The 24,139-nt window shown below is 33.2% G+C and overlaps 1 protein-coding gene across 1 annotated transcript; it reads right to left on the reverse strand.

Annotated features, from left to right (window-relative positions):
- Nucleotides 1-4,678: 4,678 nt before the first annotated feature.
- On the reverse strand, nucleotides 4,679-20,891 carry LOC111988077 (golgin candidate 5). Its single transcript, XM_065782967.1, is given in 25 exon segments — nucleotides 4,679-5,044; nucleotides 5,175-5,249; nucleotides 6,263-6,376; nucleotides 6,461-6,520; nucleotides 6,728-6,948; nucleotides 7,037-7,151; nucleotides 7,396-7,614; nucleotides 7,699-7,797; nucleotides 7,874-7,939; nucleotides 8,067-8,150; nucleotides 8,247-8,306; nucleotides 8,394-8,678; nucleotides 9,178-9,225; nucleotides 9,342-9,403; nucleotides 12,359-12,473; nucleotides 14,415-14,489; nucleotides 15,155-15,226; nucleotides 16,129-16,362; nucleotides 16,365-16,592; nucleotides 16,595-16,822; nucleotides 16,825-16,925; nucleotides 16,928-17,125; nucleotides 17,128-17,145; nucleotides 20,257-20,488; nucleotides 20,586-20,891. Coding segments are annotated over 24 exon segments (2,973 nt in total). The 5' UTR covers nucleotides 20,417-20,488; nucleotides 20,586-20,891; the 3' UTR covers nucleotides 4,679-5,008.
- Between the last annotated feature and the right edge of the window lie 3,248 nt (nucleotides 20,892-24,139).

Here is a 24,139-nt window from a genome sequence, read left to right on the forward strand (position 1 = left end):
GTATAAGTAGTCCATTTATAGTAAAATTTCTTAAATCTATAAAAGAGTACAAAATTTTAGTCATGGTTTTACTATATCTGGAAAATCAATCCCAAATTTCATAGTTCATTCAACTTATTAAGGTTCATCTGAAAAGGAAGCTATTGTAAAAAAAATAAAACTTAAGTATATACCTTCAGCGCTGTTTTTTAGGTTCTTCTCTTAAAATTTAACCATGTGGCTACTTAATTAAAAAATGTACTTCTACTCATAAAAAAAATTCATATAAAAGAATTTTAAAATAAGAATCTAAGAAACAGCACCTAAATACTGTATCTAAGTTTTATTAGTTAAATAAAAAATAAAAACACCAAGACTGAGCAAGGCGAGCAAATGACAAGAGAATATGAAGACAGATTTTTTTTTTTCTTTTTTTTTTTCTGACACGTACATCGACCGAGGCCTGATAGCTAATTGACAAACAATAACAGAAAAAATTTCTGAAAAATGTTGCAAAATCTGTCAATATCACATCACATGAGTCACCCAAATTTTATTAAAATCACCCACCTATCCTTGCAGGAAAGAGGTAATTCAATTATTTTATTTGAAAAAAAAAAAAAAAAAAAAAAAAATATGATAACAGATTTTTTTTTTTTTTTTTTTCTGACACGTATATCGACCGAGGCCTGATAGCTAATTGACAAACAATAACAGAAAAAATTTCTGAAAAATGTTGCAAAATCTGTCAATATCACATCACGAGTCACCCAAATTTTATTAAAATCACCCACCTATCCTTGTAGCCTCTTTCGATGTTAAAAAAACAAAAAAACAAAAAAAACAAAGAAGGAAGTGGAGTAGAGTAAAGGGAAAGAGAGTAATTTAATTATTTTATTTGAAAATTTTTAAAAAAAAAAGGGGAAAGGTTTGCAGGGATTTTAACTACCTTTAACTCCTCATTTTTAATTTTTCAAATTGAAGAGATTTGGAGAAAGAGTATTTTTTTTTTTAATTCCCCAAATTGTAGAGTAGATAGATTATTGACCAAATGAATTTCTCAATTTACCCTTTTCAAATTAACAAAATTACAAACTCTATCACCCAACTTCTTCAAGCATCAAACAATATCAAACACGATCATCCAAAATATAATCCTAATATTTTCCTCTCAATTTTCTCAGCAACCAAACAGATTCGTAGCTTCAAATTACACTCATTCTTCCAGCATTAACTGTCAAAAAATTCATCACAATAAAATAACGTAACAAAATTCAAGCCAATCATAACAACACAACATTATGTTGTTTATAGCCAACATTTCCACACGTAATCACAAAGCTTTGTGGAGATTGAGAAAACGAACGTACTGGAGAAAAGAGTTTGGATCGTATGGATTTTCCGAGTTCGACTTTTTTATCGGACCAAAAAAAAAAAATAGATCGTATTGGACCAGGTTCTGAATGAATGGGTCTGTGAGTGTTTTCTTTTTCCTTTTTGATGTCTTTTGCTATAATGGTGATTGAGGAGTATTTTATATAGAAATATTAAAATAATAATAAAAAAAATAAAAAAATACTCAAAATTCAATATTTTGTTGATTTTTTCAGTAAACAAACAAATCAATTTTTTTTTTCTTATTTTAATTATTATCAATTAAGGATTTTTTTTAAAAAAAAGCAGAAAAAATATTTAATCATAGACCAATGTTGATTATTTAATTCACATTAGAAAAAAAAATTATAAAAAAAAAATGTTACATGCTATAGTCATAATTATTTAATCTAACAAATTAATCATAGCAAGTCCATTTTCAAATAAGAGTAAATTTGTCTATTTAAATCATTTCCTCTCCTCTCCCTCCTAATTTTTAAAACATCCAAACAAAAGGAATGATTAATTACTTCCTTCTCCCTTACTAATTTTAGAAACATCCAAATAATGTGGAGGATAACCATTTCCCTCTACTCTCCTTCCCTCTACTCTCTTCCCTCTCTAAACTTCTAAACAGGCCATTAGAGAAACAAAGTATCCTCGTCTTTTTTCTTTTTTCTTTTTTTAATATGGAAATGATCCTAAATCCACAAATTGTGAACTAATAATAAATCCAATCCCATAATTTCTCATTTGAAAAGTGAAGCATTATTAATTCACAATCCATTGATAAGTTTCTATTTTTTTTAAAAAAAAAAAAAAAACGAAAGACATTTTTGTCAAAGTTTTTCTTTTTTGTTTTTAGTACAATGCTCAATATATACCACCTCATCTCTCAAATATTATTCCAACATATAAGATTTAGTATTATCTTTGACCAAGCATTCACAACAAAGTTGTTAAAAAATATAACTTTTAGCAACTCAAAACACTACTTTATCTATTTTAACATTCCACGTTATAGTACATCAAACATCAAAAATTTTATTTTAACATTCAACATATTAAAATATTATAAATAACACAATAAAATAATATATCCAACACAATAAACAATAACTACAAACATCAACTCATTAAAATACTAATTTTTTAACACCCCACATCAAACTCAAATTGTTTTAAGTATGGCTTCTTTGTTGTAGAATACAGTTTTAGGGTATTAGTTGCTAAATTGACTCTTTAGTCAATTTAGCAACCTTAATGCAAATGCTCCGGCATGCAATACCTATCTCAAAACACTCACAGTAAAGTTGTTAAAAATTATAGTTTTTAGCAACTCAAAAAGTTATTTTATTTATTTTAACAACTCACTTTACATTACATCCAACATCAAAACATCTAAAATTTTTAGCTTTTTTCATTTATATATTCTTTTTTATTACTTTTTTATTCTTTCTTTATGTTTTCTTTTTTCTTTGTTCTTTGTTTCCAACAGTGTGTGAATAAAATACTGTTTTACCATATAACTTTTAGCTACAGTGGGCTGCTAGAGATAACAGTCAACTGTAGCAATTAGTCAAAATATTTTAAGTATAAGAGTCTTGCTATAGTTTGTGTGTTTAGTATTTGAGTTGCTAAAATGACTAGATAGTCACTTTAGCAACTTTATTGTGGGTGCTCTCACATCGGAGTAGATATAGAGGTGGATTCAAGGAGTGAACTATTTTATTTTAAAATGAAAATTTCTTGGCATATATATAATTAAAATAAAATTAATTTACTTCCATTAACATAAACCACACATGAAAAAGACTTGAAAAAAAAAATGTAGGGGAGGGTTTTGAATAAGCTGGTCTTGGAGTTTTAACGGCTAGTGGCGAGAAAGGCTCAAGGTGCTTATTGAGTTGTGTAGTCTGTAGATATGCCCAGCCCTCGAAGCACAATGTTGACTTGTGCAATTATTAATAATCAACCAAGAATGTTTCCGATGAGGTGGATTTCATGGTCGATTCCTCTAACCTGAATTACTTATTGAATACTATGATCCTGTCATTTTGATGAAACTTGGGTCTGCTATCAGGCTGGTCTTACTCATTGTTGCTCACATTGTCAATGGAGCCAGAGGACATTTTGCTAGGAACTTAATCTTTTCTTTCTAACCTGGGAAACGGTCATATGGCAAGGCTTAACCTCAACAACATTGAAGCTTCGGTACAGAATGAAGCTTGAATTAACCACAAATTTTATTTTTCAATATTATTCTCCTTTTAGGGGAAAAGGGGAAAGCTTAAAATTTGTCAACAAGAATTTTACTTTTTATTTTCCATCAACTCCAGTAATTTAAATCTTGAACATAATTCACAAACATGGGTCTGGCAAGTCTTTCCAGTAGAATTTTCTTAAAATTATTGTTTCACATAATATCCACACTTTCACATCAAATGCTCGCTCACCTTTTCAATTATCTCCACATTTAACCTATTATAATACATTATGCGTATGGACAGTATAAAAAATAAGTGGAAAACAATAGAAGTTCATTTTTTTTATTTCAATTTTTCTTTTTTGCTAGAAAAGCATCTTTTCAAATCCTCCACTAGTTTCCTTGGTAGATGATTTTTTTTTTTTTTAAATAGAGAAAACTCATTGTGTATCAGGCATATATAAGAACCCTCTCACATTGGGGTCAGTCATCCCATCGTGAAACCCACCCCTATATAAGAGATTACATATGTTATATATCATTATCATCTCTACCTAATGGGGTTCCCATAAGCAACCTTATTCAATAAATGTGCTCCTCAACTAAAAACGGTCTAATCAAAAAAAAAAAATTTTAACTCACTTTTGCACTTTAAACAAAGCTCTCATTCTAAATAAATTTCTCTCTCTGCCATTTTTGTTTAATGACAGCCAAATTACTTTATGAATTAGCCATAATACATGATTTCTTGATTTTATCTATAGTGGATGTGGACAAAGGCCTTATATTTAATCAATTACTAATATATAACCTTTGAATACACACACCTAGTGTAAGAGTTACCCATTTTTTAAGTCATAGACATATACATGAGTTTTTTTTTTTTTTTTTAATATACACATAAGTGGAATTAAATAACAATTGGAATCTAATTAGATTTTCTCTTAACTTTTCCTTTAATTATATATATATATATATATATATATATATATATATATATATATATATATATATATATATATATATAGAGTTACCACTACCGATGAGTTTGGTAAGCACCATCACTTGTAACTTTTAAATACTCTTGGAAGGCAAGCAAATGCCATTTTTCTCCAATCATGACAAAAAAATGATTCAAGACCTTTTTATTTATAGTTAAATCAAATGGGAAAAAAAATTTAAAAAAAAAAAAAAAAATCTTCAAAGCTTGATCATTTGCACTAAGTTTTGGGCTATACAACAATTCCCTTGAATTACAATACATGTTACATTTAATATGCGCATGCTCTTTGTATATCTGCCGCCAAAACTCCTCAACGACATGCAAATCTAAAATGACCAAGTATAGAGGGAAAGAATAACCGAAGACCAACTGCATTCGCTTGAATATAAATTACACCATAAACATAGTGGCTAGCTGGTGGATACCACAAGGGTTGAGTTGAAATATCAAGCAGTACCCGTTGAAGAACTCATTGTCTGAATCTGTAAGCAAATAGAGACAAGAATAAGCATCTCTTTTCTTTTTCTTTTTCTTTATTTCCTTGTGCGCGCGCGTGCATGCGTGGGGGCGCTTATTTGCAAAGATCGCCTTAGATTTTGGCTAAAAACATACCTTATTCACAAGTAGGTTTACTTGTTCCCTATACATCTCCTTCAAATCTACAATATCTGCACGAAGTTCCTCCAGCTAGACATGCAATCACATATAAATGTCAGGATTTGAGAGATGAGACACCTTATTCACATGCTTTGATTTACATTGAACAAAAATAAAATGCAGTTTTGCAGAAGCAAAAATCACGAAATATGATGGAAATCCTGTGCTCAAAGCAACCACAACCCCAGAGCTCTATTTATTATTGTTGCCATATGTAGATATTATTCCAATTGTAATTATTGCGAATATTTTCACGAGGTACTCTTGTCTGAATAAAATTATTTTTACCTAAAAAAACGGGTGTGTGTGCGGGTGTGTGTCATTAGTATTAGAGGTATTTTGGGAAGTTCCCTGAATTAAAACATGAAGCAGAACACGTAAAACCTTGAGGCCGCCCCCTATTACATATTTTTTGGGTGAAATTGGGCCTCACACACAACCTTTCCTAAGCGAAAAACCGTTTGAAATGGCATATAAAATTTAAATGTAAAAGCTACACAAGCACAAAATGAATAGTGCATTGCATTTGCCAATTCATTCTTATCACCTAATAAACAGAACAGGCAGGGAGGTGATAATGCAAACATAAGTAATCAACTTTTTTCTTTTAACCAAAAAACAAACTATAACTTCTTCTTCTTCTATTTTTTTTTTCCCTTTTTTGGGTTGACTGGTGAGTTAGGCGAACATGACCAATCTATATGAGGTAAAGTAGATCCAGGGCATTATTCTTAAACCATAACCACCATTATGCTTGCAAAACAATAAGACAAATACTCAACTGTTAAAACTTATAAATACCTTCAGAATAGATGAAAGTGGCTCATCTTTAGAGTTGTAAAGTGAACTTTCCAGGAAAGCACAATACCATGATTTAATATGATGCAAGATGAGCACAGTCAATGGTTTGAAATGATGCAAAGAACTCAACAACAAAACAGACTACCATCACATTTAGTATTATTATGCCTCTCCACAACATCCAAATGTGAAAATTTATTAACCATTCTAAGCAAAGAGCCAAAGAAAAAGAATATATGTACCTCCTCATCACGTTCACCCATTAGCTCCAGTGCAGCAGAATGCCTCCTCCTTAATGATTCTAGCTCTGCACGTATGCCAGGCAACATGGAAGACTCTGCCCGTAACTTCTCACACTGTAACCAACATAAGTCCATCAACATGAAAGGACAGGAAGAGAGAAGAAGAAGAAGAAGAAGAAGAAGAAGAACGAGCCTCACCTGTGCTGTCATGCTAACCAACTCCTCAGCAAGAGAATCACGAATAGATTCCAATGATGCCTTAACCCCAAAAAAAAAAAAAAAGGACAATGAAAACTGTATATAGATGAAAACGTAAGAAAACTGCATGGTCCTTTTAAAATGCCATAACGGTTGAATGTGAACAAATGCAGATCTGCAGAGCTCAGTTCTAGAATATGTAATAAAGCAGGTGGCACAAATGAATTGTGAAATAGAATTTTAGTAGGAGCTTAAATATGGTCATACCAAACGAGATATGTATGACGCAAGTTCACCCTCCTTCTGACGAAGAGCAGCTTCAAAAGAACTAGGTGTCATGCTCTTCATATAGTATGGACTCATGGTTACCTCTCCAGCATTTCTCCTCTCCGAGAAACTGTCTGATGAGTCCAAAGATGCTTGCAGATAATAGCTTTCCTCCATGCTGCCTTGGCTGCTAGCACTTGAAAGCTTTCGGGTTAAATTGCCTGCAAAAAGTTTCAAAAAATATATATATATATATATATTAATGATCACGGACCATCGACTGATACAAAGTAAGCCAAAGCATCACACCATTCTCAAAAGCAGAATTGTGCCGTGTTATGGGAGTTTGATCAGATGCAGCAGCAGACTGGACACGAGCTTTCCTTTCCAAATCCAACCGAGCAGCTTTCTCCTTTTCTATCTCCTGTCAAAAGTCAGAATCTCAATGTAGGAAATTTGAATAACGCTATCTAGGATATAAATAGAACAAGGACATTCTACTTTGAAGTTTTTTAATTAAAGCTATGAATAAAAAGTCTCATTTAATTTATATAAACTAGAATGAGTCAGATTAGCATATCTTAATACAACTAGGATGGAGGCAGATGGAGTTCAATTTTCTTACTATCAAGTAACTTTATTAATTATATAAGAACAGGAAGCACCACCTGCTGTAGCAGTTCCCTGTGCACCAGTGCCTCTTGTAATTCTTGCTTGTGTTTCCGCCTAAGTTCCTTAATTTCTTCCTCAAGCTGGTTTGCATGACCTTCATGAGTGTCAGCTTCCTCCTTGGCTGCAAGGTATTCTTGCCTATTTTCAGCTGCTCTCTGTCTCTCCTTTTCAAGGGATCTACTTAACTGCGTCTGTTCTGCTCTAAGACATGAAATCTGCAAAAGATATATAACAGGTGTAAGCTAACATCTATGAAAAAGCTCCAATACTTAAAGAAGATAACTGAAAAAAAGAAGAACCTGAGCCTCAAGAACATTGATTCGAGATAAGGTTTGAGATAAGCGTTCATTCATAGATCGCTCTCTTTCCTCAGCAGCTGCAGCTTTGGCTTCTGCTTCCTGTAATATGATAAGAAGAACAAAATAAGAACCCGGTGGAAGTTTCATATATAATTAGAAAAAACATTCTATACACCTGAAGTCGAGAATTAAGGGATCTTTCAACAGCGGTCCAAGCTTCTGCCCTTCGGGCAGTAGTTTCCTGTTACCAATAAAAGGAGTCAACCACAAGACCCAAGCAACTGACACAATTAAAAATCAAAGGACAGTCCATGGTCCACAAATATCCCCATTGGATTTCTAAATTACATTCAAAAAAAAATATTCACCTGCATAGCCTCAATCTGCCTTAAAAGAGGTCTTGTAGATTCTGGAACTTGTGTGATCAACTCCTCACACCGGCGCTCACTTGCCTAGACAAAGAAGTCATATTAACAATCTGAAAGATGTTCGCAAAAATGAAAACATTGAAGGATACAGTTGAAGCAGAAAGGGAAAGTTAGACACACTTGATAACGTTTTTGAAGATCCTCAATATCCCTACGAAGCATGTCTTCTCTAAACACTGCCTGCAAAATTAATAATATAGAGAATTAATCATGAACAGTGGCAGGTCAGCCAGATGAAACCAACAATCCAACCAAAATAACAAAAACCTGCTGCTCCTTTCTACTTAGAGTTTGCCTTAATTCTTCAAGAGCCTGGACTAGCATAGCTTCACGTTCCTCAGCCTCTCTCAAACGACTCTCTAGTTCAGCTCTGGCTTCATTGTTGGCACGTGCCTCTGCTAATGCTTCAGCCTCCTTTGCAGCATTTAAAGCACTTGAATAATATTCTTTCTGTGATGCAAGTTCTGTTTGATGTTTTTCTATTGTTTCTTGCAGCAACTTCTCTGTAGCTGCCTTGTCCTTCTTGATACTCTCTACTTTATTCTCTTCTACCTGGATGTGGAAAAAAGAAATTACATACCATTAATAAACCATTCATAAATATAGATAATATTCTTAGCAATGGTATCTCTGGATCTTTTAAAAAGATTTTGAAGTAAGACAACATATGATTTGACAAATTTTTTTGGAAGAAAACATGTTCCTCCTGTCAAGATCCCAAGAAATTTAAATTGCTTTGGAGTATAATGTAACTGACTTCTTCAATTAACCGACCACGAATATTTAGCTATTTCTTGCAAACAGAGAAACAATCTGTAAGTTCAAACCCAACTCCTCATAGGACAGAAATATTATAATAGGCCTTCAAATTCAGTGGAGTTAAATATATTGTCTTATAAGGGAACTTTCCAGCAGAAAATAAGACAAGTGCTGAAATATGTTGGAAAGTCCATGTCTATTTTAACTTTAAGGTGATTCAAAGAAAGTACTTTTTACAGATTGATGATCCAGAAAATAAAATTTTGAGAGAATGCTGCAAGAGTTAGATTACCTGAAGCTTTGTACTAAGCCCCTTCTTCTCTTCTTCAAGCTCTCTAATCTAGCTTTCAGGAAAAAGAAGAAAAGAAAAGAAAAAGCATTTATTACATTAAAATTGGTAGGAGAAACAGAATTATAGTCTGAAAAGAAAAACGATCACTAGAACTAAAGAAATACCTGAGCCCTTAATTTCCTAATCTGAGATTCTTGAGCAGCCTGCTTTTTTGAAAGCTCTTCACCTGAGATGATACTCAAATATCTTTAGATATGAACAATAGTTAAGCAACATATAAATTAAATTGCAAATTACACCCCAAAAGTTTGAGAGTGTTTGGATTTTACACCTTGAAATTTCAGAATTAGAATTTTACCCTCTAAAGTTTGGGGTGTTTGGATTTTACACTCTGACGTTTCAGAATTTGAATTTTACCCTCTAAATTTTATGGATGTTTGGATTTTACTCCCTAAAGTTTGGGATGTGCTTGGATTTTAAACTCTGAAATTTTAGAATTAGGAAATGTAAAATCTAAACACCCCTAAACTTTAGGGGGTAAAATCTAAATTCTAAAACGTTAAGGTGTAAAATCCAAACACCCCCAAACTTCAAAGAGTAAAATCTAAATTCTAAAACTTCAAGATATAAAATCCAAACACCCCAAAAACTTTAGGAGTGTAATTTGCAATTTTTTACCTTGTAAATTGAGAATAAATAAAATATGGATTTGTATACTCTCTAATATATAGACTTCCAAATGCTCACAATAAATAAAATATGGATTTGTATACTCTCTAATATATAGACTTCCAAATGCTCACATCAGGAAAATCACATCTACAACGATTATCGTTCCTTTTTCCCCCTTAGGTAGTCATGATGGCTTGCATGTGAGATATTAACTTGGTAGGTTAGCATGGCTGAAATAGTACTCTAGTAACATATGTAATAATACTGGCCTGGAAACCAGCAAAACTAGTAAGAAGCCCTTCCAACTGTACAGAGGAAGCTCATGTAACATTAGGCTCATAAAGTGCGATAATAACACCTCTCAGCCTAACAAAAGAATGCATCTCAAAGTTTAATGCTTCACTAAACCCATAAAGTGACTGCAGCAGCAGGGCATCATATCAACTTGCCATGTCAACCACACAAAAACAATTATTTATCAGTTAGAAACATTACACACCCAAATCCTAAGACACGTGGAATTTTCAGACTACAGGCCCTAAAAGTGCTAAGAGAGAATAAATTGCAATCTGGAACCTCAAAAAATGTTTAGCACCATGAATAGATCCATATAATTGATAATAGTTCTTGAAAAAACTACCACCACAATCCTATAATTTGTAGAACTCTTCTCCTGCTGAAAAAATATGGCATAGCAAACACAGGACAAGACATTTCCTACCAGCAATGTGGTACAATCTGACACGTGCAAATGCTAACAATAAAAATTTACCCTTACTTAGCTGAAAAAGACAATATGATGAGGGTGCAAAAAAATTTCTTAAAAATTATTTTATTGTTTCATAATCACTAATTCCATATGTGGTTCTTCTACATATGTTTGATATGTATTTAAAAACATATATAGATATAGCCACGTCCTTACAATTAAGATTTGGATAGTTGTTGAATCAAAAAACTCGTTTCTGTTGCCACTATTCACAGCCAACATCTTCGGAATAATATTAGGTACTTAGATTAGGAGCTCATATAAAGGCTATTGGAGGAAACAAACATTTAACTCATTGATAGCTGTGCCACCCCACTAGCTTCACAAAAAGAAGAGAGTTCTTCAAAATCCTGTCACACAACATGCATTATTCCAGCCGCAGCCCCCAATGGCTCAATGCTCTGCGGCAATGTCCAAGCTTCCATGTGCTGCAAATCAACTATACAACAGCCTTATACGCATCTTTCACAAAATCACTATATTCATGGCAAATGCAACCAAGCGCCTCTCTCCACTCCACTCACTCTATTCTAACACCCTAACCTCAATCCAACCAGCCTCTTTCATCACCCACTATCTTGCCAGGGTCAGCTCCTTCACCAAACAAACCTCAAGTCATCCTCGAAACAGTATATAACTTTACTGTACCAAGCATGCTTACCTTCCCAGTCTCATATCCTCCTATGTTCATTTTGAGACAGAAAAAGTTGTTGACCAATGAGGTATCTTATTCAAGTTGACTGGAACAAATACCATTAGAAAATATGCAAAAACCACATGACCCTTAACAAGTTCCCAATGCAGATCATCATCCATGCCTATATTTCAAAAAAAGCCATAAATTCCTTCTTTTTCTTCACTTCGAATTTTTTTTTAATAAGTAAAAAAAAAAAAAATTAAATTAGATTTTATGGCCTATGAAATTAAAACCAGTGACCTCTCACCCACCACTGGTTTTTTTAAGGGGATGGAAGAGTCATTTGGGCTGCAGCTCATTAGCCAAAAATTTGCACCACATGCAAAGATTTGTAACAGATATTTCCTCTATAAAATATTGATGCCTCTAAGACATGCCTCTCAATAACACAAGCCCATATAATGAACCTATCATAAACAAATAACCTTCATATGCACCAAAAAACAGGATATGATGATGAAAGAACTTATTTTGTTGAAAAAGAAAGAGAATATATAGGGTACTAAGAGTTTACGCATCTGTACCTTCGGCCATAACCTGACTAATTATTTCATCTTTTTCTTTCAGAAGAACAGCTGCATCACTTTTTCTACTTTGCTCTCGCCTAAGTGTATCCCTTTCCTTAGTAAGAGCATAAACCTGTTGTCATAAATGCCACAGTATTTTAATGATAACAAATAAAACAATATGTTAAACTAACAAAACACATTCCCCCTCTATCCCCAAAATCACGTTGATAAATTATACTCTTTTGAAACCATATTTAAAACATCTGCCCCCATTTACACTTGGAATTCCAATTTTGCTGTAAACTGCATATAACCACTTTATTTTGTTATCTCATTAGCCTGTAACTATGTATAGTAGAAACTAGAAAACTTTTTTACTGACAGCCAAAAAAGGACGTAAAATAATATTAAAAAAAAAAAAAAAAACTAAATAACCTTCATATGCACCAAAAAACAGGATATGATGATGAAAGAACTTATTTTGTTGAAAAAGAAAGAGAATATATAGGGTACTAAGAGTTTACGCATCTGTACCTTCGGCCATAACCTGACTAATTATTTCATCTTTTTCTTTCAGAAGAACAGCTGCATCACTTTTTCTACTTTGCTCTCGCCTAAGTGTATCCCTTTCCTTAGTAAGAGCATAAACCTGTTGTCATAAATGCCACAGTATTTTAATGATAACAAATAAAACAATATGTTAAACTAACAAAACACATTCCCCCTCTATCCCCAAAATCACGTTGATAAATTATACTCTTTTGAAACCATATTTAAAACATCTGCCCCCATTTACACTTGGAATTCCAATTTTGCTGTAAACTGCATATAACCACTTTATTTTGTTATCTCATTAGCCTGTAACTATGTATAGTAGAAACTAGAAAACTTTTTTACTGACAGCCAAAAAAGGACGTAAAATAATATTAAAAAAAAAAAAAAAAAAGAACTGTGTCATGCAAAGAAACTTCCATACAATTACATAAAATTCATATGTAAAAGAATATATCTCTCCCATAATCTTGATTGAATCATAAATCATACAATACATCAAAAACATCTTGAACAAACTTTAATACATTTTGGTAGTTCCTCAGCAGAATCGATTTAAGACATTTTTTAAGAGATTAAAATTTCTTGTGAGGTACTTCACTAATAATTATACTTTTTTTTTAAAATCAAAAACAAAATTTTTGTGTGAAAGTTTTTTAGAAAATTGAGATATTGACTTTAAAGGCAAACCAATGAAGCACTGAAATCTGTAACTTGAAACGAGGAACTACGAAACACAGATTTGTTGTGTTCAAAGGATTCCCTTAGCTGATTGCTGAATAGGGTAACCATATGGCATTAGATATCACTCAAAATTGAGAATGGATATTTGAGGCTGAGAATTAAGGCTTTGTTTTATTTGAATGAATGGATTAGGTGAAAGATCAGAAAAAACTTAATTTTTGAAATATTATGATAACACACCTGCACTTTATTACTCAAAACAATGCAATATAAAGTTGAATCTTGAAGTTACCACTTAAGGCATGGTAAATTACATTTAATGTCAGGTATAAGAACATTACTTGTTGTAGTTCAATATCTTTTCCTGCATTCACATTACGCTTTCTTTTAACCAATACATTTAAGTGTATGTATGATGCATGATATGATATATGATTGCAATAATTAATTAAAAAATACAATACAAAACAAGAATTGCATGATAGAAAGTTAACATCTATGTCACTAAATACCACTGTTTTTGTGTGTGTGTGTGTGTGTTTGTGTTTTTGATTTGTATAAACGAAGTGGTACAATAAACATAGTTGCTATAAAACTAAGATAACATCACAGTCAGCAAGGTCATTTTGGTCATCACGGAATAGTCATATTTGGATGATTATCCCCCATTGCTTGATGTGGTGCATTTGGAAGGAAAGGAATAGCAGGAGTTCTGACGACACCGAAAATTCTATGCCTGATCCCAAGATATTCATTTTTAGAACCTTATTGGCTTGACTGTCAGCCATGAGGAACCTTTCTTTATTTTCTGTTGTTGATTTATTAGATTTATGTAACTTTTGTAACTGATTGTTTACCCCTGTATATTTCCTGTATACTTGGGTGACTCATTTTTTCTGGATTTATACAATTTTATTACTTATCCAAAAAAAATCATCACAGTCATCAGTGTATCAAAAACTTGACAAGTACACTCCCTCAATGGGTGTTAGGAGAACTTAAAATATTTAAAAATCATATATAGCATTACAAGATGAGCACAGCATGCTATTTTATGAAATATGAACATAGTTTACTCATATTTTGAAGAAATAAATATTCAAAGTTCAAAAAAGACGATTCAGCCAAGAATCTTCAATTTCTCACAAGGTTAAGACTTTTTTTTCCCTGTTGATAAGCTACACACGCACCCAGTAGGTCTTGAACCCATGACCTCAACCTCCACCTAGCAATTGGAAGGGGAGGAGGTGCCAATTGAGCTAGAGCTCATCGGCCTCACAAGATTAAGGATTAAGACTCAGCAGCTCAGCTTAATTAAATCATAAATAAAAACAAAAATTCATGAAAAACATACCTTCCTTTCAAGAGTTGCAACCCTTTGATGGTATTCTTCTCGCAAAGACTCAATTTCTGCATCATTGGATTTTCTCTGTTCCATAGTTTTCAAAAGTTAAATGTGAGTGTTTTGAAAAGAGAGGGGGGGGGGGGGGGGGCGGCGCGGGCAGTATCTTTCAAACAAGGAGTATATGATCCCTAACATGTTCAATTGAAAGATGCCTACAATCAAACAGAAAATGGATGGGAAAAGAATAATAGATATATAACAATCAGCAATAAGGAGTATCTATGAGTCCACGTTGGAAACCAAAATTCAAAAAAACCCGAACAACATTTCCAAACTTGAAACATACAATGAAAGGCAATCACAAGAACAAGCATATATAATTTTGTTTAAGAAAAACAAATTTAATAATAAGTATTCCAAAACTAAGCATTACTTATTGAATCATAAACCATCAACAAAATTAACATAGGTGTTTTAGGTAAAATTACCAATTAGAAAACACTGAAAATCTATTTATTGTGAATAAAACCAACCAACAATACAGTTATAAATTTCTTTTAATAAACTACACATGTACATAAATCAGTCAACTAGGGATGCATAACAATTCTTCAACATACATATGGACATGAGTATATCATAATAAATGCATCCCTACTATTATACATACGTACATGAGTATATCATGATAAATGCATCCCTACTATTACCAATTATATTTACAGAACAAAAGGTATAATTGCGCATACCTTCAAATCCTCAATCACAGATTTTAGTTGTTCATTTTCATTCATCATCCTTGCAATCTCATCAGCTTTTGCCTAAAAACATAAAACCAAAAAAATAAGAATCCCTATAGATATCCAATGAAAGAAACATCGACGATGTAACATAAAATGTCTTGATGCAACTATTAAAGATTGATTTGCTACTAATTCACAAATTCTTCCATTCAAGATTTATTTTATGGAGTACACGTGTAAAGTTCAATTGAAGTAAAAGTCATGTTGTTTTAAGGATCTAGTAAAGTTCAATTGAAGTAAAAGTCATGTTGTATTAAGGATCTAGTCACATGTCCGATTAAAGAAGTTCTTAATTTGGGTTTATATTTAATAAGTTATGGTCAATTTTAGATTCAGAGGCAAATTTGTAATTTTTGCAATTCCTATGAATTAAGGGTATTTTGATGGTTTAGTTGAGTCTAGAATTTTCTAAAAGATCCTAACTCCTAAGTATCTTAGGTTTTATTATCTTCGAGTCCAAGTAAGTCTTTCATTAGAATTTTAGTTTACTAGTCAAACTAAGAGTCCTAATACCTACTAATACAAGAAAGAATACTTATATATATTTGTGCTAAATGTACTCAAAGGAGAGATGGAGTGGATTGATTAAAATATTGAGTGTCTTGATCATTGATGCATGTTAGCCTCTGTGCTGGTCTAGGAGTGGTAGAACCTCACCCTCAGGTATCCAACTGGTGTAAGAACAAGGATAATCAACAGACCAGCGGAATCTTCTTTAGTTCTCCAAAAAGATGATCGAAAGTCATCTACTCACATACATTAAGGTTTAAAAATATCTTATGAGGACCTACACCGGTTATCAGTCCTATACGTGATGAGATCGCATCCAACTAGTTTTAACACTAAGAAACGCCATGAATCAAGTCTGAACCTCATATATAAGTCTTACCCTACAAGAATATTTGCGCCTCGTGAAATACCTGAGCTTGTCTAGCAGCACCTTGCAATGCAGTTTCCATCATTTTCATCTCCTTCTTCACCTTCTCCAATTCAAGCACAGTATCTAAAGAGTCAGAGACATTTGTTCCTGAGCTCAACTCTTGCTCTTTAACGTTGTTCACATTATCATTGGCTTGCTGATCCACTTCAACTGCTTTAACAATTTCATGACTTTCAGGAGAAACTGATTCAGAGACTCTCGCTGAAGCCTCGCTGAAGGAAGTACACGGGGTGATTGATCATTAGATGATTCACCAGTGCTAGCAGTCTCCTCAGTGAAAACGGAATGTAAACCAGAGGCCTCAGTTGCACCTCCGGCATGGCTATCAATTGATGCCTCAGCTTGAACTTGAACCACTGTCTCTGTATCCTCTTCTGCTTGTAACATATGTTTATCTGTGCTCTCTACTTGTGTCTTCTGTTCATCCATGCTTTCACTCATATCAACGACATTACTCGCCTCTGTGTCAAAATGGTACTACTATCAACTTGATCTACTTCAATGGCACCTGACTTGGCTTGCACCAACTCTGAATTTTCGGAAGGTCCCACTTCTAAATTCTCTTGTAGATTGCCAACAGCTTCCAATGTCTCACCATCCTGACTGGTGGGTTCAGGTTGTATAACAGGCATAGGTAATGAATCAGATTCAGCTTGGTCAGGGTTTGAAATCAATTATCTGTTCCCTCTGCCATCCCTGGACGCTCAGCATCTTTGTCTACCTCAGGTACTACATTTTCTTCTTCTGTAGTGGCTTGTTCAGATGCAGAAGGAGAGATCTGTCGTTAACATGTTCATTTTCTTCTTTTTCCTCTACTTCAGATATATGCTGTGGAGATTCAGGTTTTCCAGATGGTTCCTCAACTGCAGGTGGATGCTCAGAAGATTCTGTCTTTGGTGATGATTCTCCAGTACTTTCTTCACTTTTATGCCCCATAAGGGCCATGACAGGATCAAATAGTGCTTTCCTGTCATGCCAGAAGGCCATAAACCTGACGCTGGCAAGCATAGAGAGAGGACATAATAGTTAAAATCAGTCCAACAGACATGAGATTATATCTTAAGAACTTTTAACTAAAATAATCAGAATACTGACAGGCATAAAATAGTATAACTTCAATGTGTCCTCCTAGACAAACAGCTAATAAAGCACATCTATTTTCCATTGATTCCTGAATTTGATGCATTTGTCCTAAGGACTAGCTCCATACACATTGTGAAAGTGCAAACCAAACGCCATTTCAACATAATTACAGACACATATCAACAAGATGCATGCAACAGCACATCAAAAGAACTTGCACTTAAAGAGTAATACTAAAATTACCATTCACAAATGTTACTTCCAGCCAATGCCCCAAAAAGAGAGAAACTGATTGAACCACCACCTCACACCACTAAAATTACAAATATTGAGATCTGTGGTATCAACATCCCAATATGTCGGAGTTTAAATTTTTAAACCCATTTTAGCCAATGCCAGACACTAAACTAATGTATCTCAAAAAAAAATTATTTTTTATTTTTGTAATTCAACAACAATGAGGGAAGGGGGTTTAGAAACCATGGTTTTCCTCGTAAACGAGAGCAAGCAATGCCACTGAGCTACAAGGCTCTTGACTAGGTATCTTTAAAAATAAAAAAATAAAAATTAACTTACTTCCACAGATTCAAGATACTACATTTATCATTTCCCTTTACCGTATGTGATTTGAAATATTTTTAAGATTGGAACAATGGAACAATATCCTCTATCGGGACAGGTATTCTAGATGGCAGAAACACATGCTGGTCATTCAGAAGTATAGCGAGTTTAATTGTCACCTAGTTTTCAGAATTTAACAAAACCTTATAAATGACAAGCCTACCAACTTGATGTAGAGTGTAGATAATAAAGAAGTTAGCAGGGCGGAAGAAGTTGTATTTGTCAAAAGGTGGTAAACTGACATTGCTTAAAAGTACGCTATCTAACCTCCCTACTTATTTTTTATCTCTTTTCACCATTCCTACACATGTGGCGAACAAAATTGAGAAGCTGTAAAGGGACTTCTTGTGGGTTGACTCTAAGACACATTTGCTAGATTGGGATAAGGTGTGTATGCCTATTGATAATGGCGGTTTGGATATTAGGAAATTGACCACTTTCAATAAAGCCTTACTAGGAAAGTAGCTTTGGCGTTTTGGGATCGAGGAGAATAGGCTTTGAAGGAGGGTGGTAGCTTTGAAATTTGGGGAAGAATTTTTTTTTTTTGGGGGGGGGGGGGGGGGTGGACTTCTAAGTTGGGAAGGGGTGTTCATGGGTGTGGTTTGTGGAGAAGTATCCGAATGGGAGGGGAATAGAGTGATATTCTGGACAAACAGGTGGTGTGGAGATCTTCCACTCCATTTGGCTTTTCTGGTCATGTAAAATTTTGCTGCAAACAAAGAGGCTTCCGTAGAATCATTTTGATATGTCAAGGGGCGAAGGATGGGAGAACTTGGGATGTTTGTTTCATTCAGGGTCCTAATGATTGGGAGGCAGATGTGATGGATGATTTCTTTCGATTCTTGGCATCCAATTTACCATCAATGACTGATGGTGATCATATGAGATGGAAGTTGACAAAGACAGGGATTTTACTATCCACTCGTATTATCATAAGTTACAATGTTCTTCTTCCATTGTTTTTCCATGGAAAGGTATTTGGAAGGTTAAGACACCCCGGGTGTCTTTTCTTTGTTTGCATAGCCGCATGGGATAGGATTCTCACGAAGATAACTTGCGGCTTAGGGGTTTGACTTCGTTGACTAGTGTATTATGTATCGTTGTTGTGGGGAGACAATGGATCATTTGTTGTTATATTGTGGAAAAGCTTATTGGCTCTGGTGCTTTGTCTTTAGAATTTTTGGGATTTCATGGGTCCCCTCATGTACGATGTCAGATTTTCTATTTGGTTGGTGGAAATGGTTGGGGAAGCATTCATCTCACATTTAAAATTTAGTTCCGTTGCGTTTGATGTGGTATATTTGGAGGGAACGCAATCGTGGACGTTTGAGGATTTGGATGGATCTGATGATCAACTGCTTGCTCTCTTTTTTGGCTCCCTTTTTGATTGGGCTAGGGCTTGGGGACTCACATCTAGCTCTCTTCTTCTTTGTAATTAGTGTTTTTTTATGTTTTGCTTTTCCATCCTTTTTTTGTACTTTTGATATGCTGGTGTACTTTGCATTTAGCAGTTTTTTGAATATACATCTTTCTTACCTATCAAAAAAAAAAAAAAAAAAAGATTAAATACCAAAAGATTTAAGAATTGTGGTCTAGTTTCAATATAAGACCTTGCACTTTGCATAGGCTACTTTTAGTTATTATTGAGTCGTATTAAGGCTTCTTTTTTTTCTTTTTTTCTTTTTTTCTTTTTATAAAGAAAACTGGTTCAATTTTAATAAATTTCTACTTTAAATTTATCTAGAATGGGCTATAATGGGCTGTTCCAGATGCCCACCAGTCTTGTTATATGTTTCAAGTCCTTTTTTCTATTTGGTTTGTAAGTTCTTAATTACTTTTCTTTGTTATTAGGAATCCTAGTCTTTCTAGTAAAATGTTATTTAGAAGATAGTGACATTGATTTTAATAAATTCCAACAACTAATTTTAAGCTTTAAACTTAGGAAAACCTAAGTGCAATTGCCCAGTGTTAATCATTCTTTATTCTTGTTCTTTCTGATAATTAAGAGAATAATTTATTAGAAAGAAGGTACACTCGAATGCAAGTATACCTTCAAAATCCAATCTTAATATCTTCCATAGAATGCTCTTCTTTCTCATTCAAAACCCAATCTTTTTTATTGCTTAAAACTACCAAAACCCTTAAACATCAAACTGTATTCAACAAACCTTCAAGATCTGATCAATAAATATAATTTAGTACTAAATTCCTAAAGATCCTGCATAAAAAATTGCTATCATAGCTCATCCAGACTTCTATCCATTATTCGTTTCGCGCTTCATTGCTCGCACAGTAACCTAACCTAAACGAAATTAATCCTAATTCAATAGCACAAAATTAAAAAAAATGTGATTAACAAATCAAAGAATCCAATGACATATTAATAGAAAGAAAGAAAGAAAACCTTCAGTGGTTGATTCGGAGTTGTCACCAGACTTCTCTTCAAAACCGAGAGCATTATCGAAATTCTTCTCGATGTTCTTGACGCTCTCCTGGAGCTTATTGACGGCTCCGGCGAGATCCGGAAAGTTCCCCAACGAAACTCTCCCACCAAACCACGCCATCTTCTTCTTCTTTCTGATTCCAAACCGAAACCTCTCTAAATCGGACTATCCAAACACATCAATCAAGAAGCCCTGCATTCATTACCATAGCCAATTCAAGATTTTCAACAATAAACAAACCAAAAAAAAAAAAAAAAGTTCGGAATTGAAGGGATTTAGATTTGATCACCAAGCAAGCATAGCAAGCTTCACATCGTTGAGATCGGATTTTGGTGATGAGAATCTGAGATGGCGATCAACGGTGGAGAATTGAAATTGGCGAGAATCAAATCAACGATGTTTGCGCTTGTTTGGTTGAGCTACTGGAAATGATTTTGGTTCAAAAAAAAAATGAGAGAGAGAGAGAGAGAGAGAGAGAGAGGTGAGAGTGGGTTTTCTTTTCCTGTGGAAGAAAAGGATAGGGACAGGGAAGGGGGGTCGATCTAAATTCTATGATGGCTCTCTGTGTATGTTAAATTAAAATACGGTGTAGTTCCATGACACTCATAGTCCTAGAGTAGTATACTATTGGTGTTGTTGAATGAAGACGAACGAAACGTCGTCGTTTTGATTTATTTATTGGACAACTAAAGTGATCTATTTCAAGATCGTTAAGAGATAATCTTTCATTTTTCTCTGTCTTTTTAAAACAAACCATACACAAGAAAATTCCGGAGAAAATTTCACCTTTATTAGAAGTAGTTATAAATTATCAAAAGAACAAAAACAACGCTAGAAATAATTTAAAAAACACACCAAAATCCTTTTTAACATATGTTTATTGTTTTATATTAATTTTTATGAATAAGATAATAATTTATGTTAGGATCTTTAAGGGGGTGTTTGGTATACTCACTCAAACACATATTTTCAGTTTTTAAACAATATTACATGTATTTTCACACATGTTTTCAAACAACAAAACACATATTTTTAAGTGCATATACCAAATACTTCCTAAATTGTTAAGCTAATTTCATGATAATTTTTCCTTGTATTCTTGATCAATTGGCTTGTATTGGGTTAAAGAGGGTTCAAGCTGAAGTTATAAGTGCATGTTAAAGAATTTTGGTCAAGCAAATTTGGAGTGTTTGTCGAACTTGCTTGGCAAATTCAATTTTTGTAAAGAAGTTGGAACAATTTCGCTTGACACTTTGTTAACAAAGCTTAAGCCTTATTTCCCACGAATGTAAACACCATGAAATTCCTAGTTGACGTGTTTTAGAGTCAAGATAAGCCCTAATCTATATATCCATTTCTTTCTACCTTCTCCTTCTCTATAGCCACATATCTTGGAGAAGAGATTGATACCACCATTATCTTCACTACTTCCAAAGTTGAGTGAGTTAATTGGTGATTGGGAAATCATTGGAGCAACCACAAGTAGCCTTGATGGCCTGAAGATGTAACTAGAGCTTGGTTAGAAGGTAACATAGATAAACAACTTTGTTAAGTCTGTTGCTTGCTGAAATTTGGAGGACTCAAGTACAAGTTTGCTGCATAATTGGAGGGTTTTTTAGTCAAATTGTATTGCAACTATTTGTCTTAGAGGATCCGTTTAGCAACCTAAACCGAGTAAAAATTCTTATGCCCGATACTTGGATTCATCTCTTTGATAACACATTGATGTGTTATCTCATGGTTGCTTTTTTATGGGTTGTCTATTTTACATGCTTTTATATGTTTTTCCAAGCTATGTGTATCACCCATGCCATAATCACTTGGTTAATCACTTAAACTTGGGATTAATTGTTAGATTAACCAAAAAAAAAATTGATTAAGACATAATTTAAAATTTGGAGTCTAAATAATTGCCTAGATTAGATTAGATAATTAATTTAATTCTCACTTTAACAGTTTGACTGATCAATAATTTATTTAAATATAAATTTACTCATTATATTTCTCCTTCGAATGATCATACTTCACTCACTTATGGTTTAGACTAAATTTCATTTCTTAATTTTTGGTTTGAAAGTTAAACTCTATAACTTTTTGAATATATTAAACTCATATAGGCAAAAATTATCCTTTTTATCTCTATATTTTGGGAGAAATTTATTTTGGTCCTTATGTTTTTAAATTTTCATTTTAGTTCTTAATTTTTTTTTTATAATATTTCATTTTAATCCTTGTCATCATCTCAATTATTAAAAAACTTGACAACAATAAAGCAATGCAAAAAATTTAAAAATAAAATATAATGGTGGATTTAATGAAAAAAATAGTGAAGTTATTTATTTTTTTTCATTTTTGTTCTTGCACTTTCTTGACAACCAAACACATAAAAACAACACATTTTGGAATCTTTTAATATCTCCCTAACCAAACCCACCCTCCCTCCCCCTCTTAAATAACCCAATTTGATCTCTCTCTCTCTCTCTCACGAACTTCTCTAAAGTCATATGCATCATTATTAGGGTCGCGGGGCTTCCATATAAAGAAATTGCAGTAAAGCAAGGAAGTCTTGTGGAATTCATCCCCATTGATCCTATGATCAACGACTACTCGAAGTCCCAACCCTGGGTGGACACGAACCTCTTGGTCTATACCACGGTGATGTCTTCCTCCCTAGCAGTGAGTGAGGAGTCTTATGAGTGGTACTCCAAATGCGAAATAAGAAATGAACACTTGTTCACAAAAAGCTCAATTTATTGTAAATAATTTGCAAAAAAATATACAGGTCAATCTATTTATCCAAATGGCTAGGGAAAAGGTAAGGTGGACTCTCAGTTTTATGGCGACCAAAAAATTTGTAGGACCCTATGTCCTTTGCCCATTTGGGACAAACCAACAACCACCTCATTCCACCTATCAAAAAAAAAAAAACAACCACTTCATTCCACCTAGCCGATTTCACCGTATCTTGAATTACTTTAATGTCTTACTTGGTTATAAGCTCATGTTACTAAGCTCTACTTTACTACTACTACTACTATCATTTAAGTCATTGCAATTAACTTTACTCTAGCCTTTTTTTAAAGGATTGAGAAAGGGGAAATGTAAAAATATTAATCAAGTAATAAACTTATTATAAGGTTTTTTAATTGAATTTAAATACATAACTACATTGAATTAATTGTTATTCAAAATGATAATATTATTTGGACTTTTTTTTTTGAAGGGGAATATTATTTGGACTTTATTCATTAAAACAACGTGTTTGAATTTAATTAAGAAATATAATGTATTATTAAATGTTGGGTGGCATCTCTAAAAATAAAATAAAAAAGAGTTGGGTGGTACAGTTTTCCAATTTACTTATAGGTTTCTCCCTAATTAATTATAAGCTCACGTTAATAAGCTCGACTTTACTACTACTACTATCATTTAAGTCATTGCAATTACCTCTACCCAAACCCTTTTTTTAAGGATTGAGAAATGGGGAAAATGTAAAAATATTAATCAAGTAATGAACTTATTATAAAGTTTTTTAATTAAATTTAAATACATAACTACATTGAATTAATTGTTGTTCAAAATGATAATATTATTTGGACAACAACGTATTTGAATTTAATTAAGAAATATAATGTATTATTAAGAGTTGGGTGGTACAATTTTACAATTTACTTATAGCTTTCTCCCCAATTGCAGCTACCCAAAGATACGAACTCTCCTTGCACAATAATTTTGAGAAAATAACTTTTACACACTATCCATTAAAACAAGAAGTCATGATTTCGTTCTAAACTCATGATTTTAGATAAAAACAAGTGTGTATTAGTGTTATTTTATAGGATG

The sequence above is a fragment of the Quercus suber genome, unplaced genomic scaffold, assembly GCF_002906115.3.
Source record: "Quercus suber isolate HL8 unplaced genomic scaffold, Cork oak 2.0 scaffold_322, whole genome shotgun sequence".
Classification (NCBI taxonomy): domain Eukaryota; kingdom Viridiplantae; phylum Streptophyta; class Magnoliopsida; order Fagales; family Fagaceae; genus Quercus; species Quercus suber.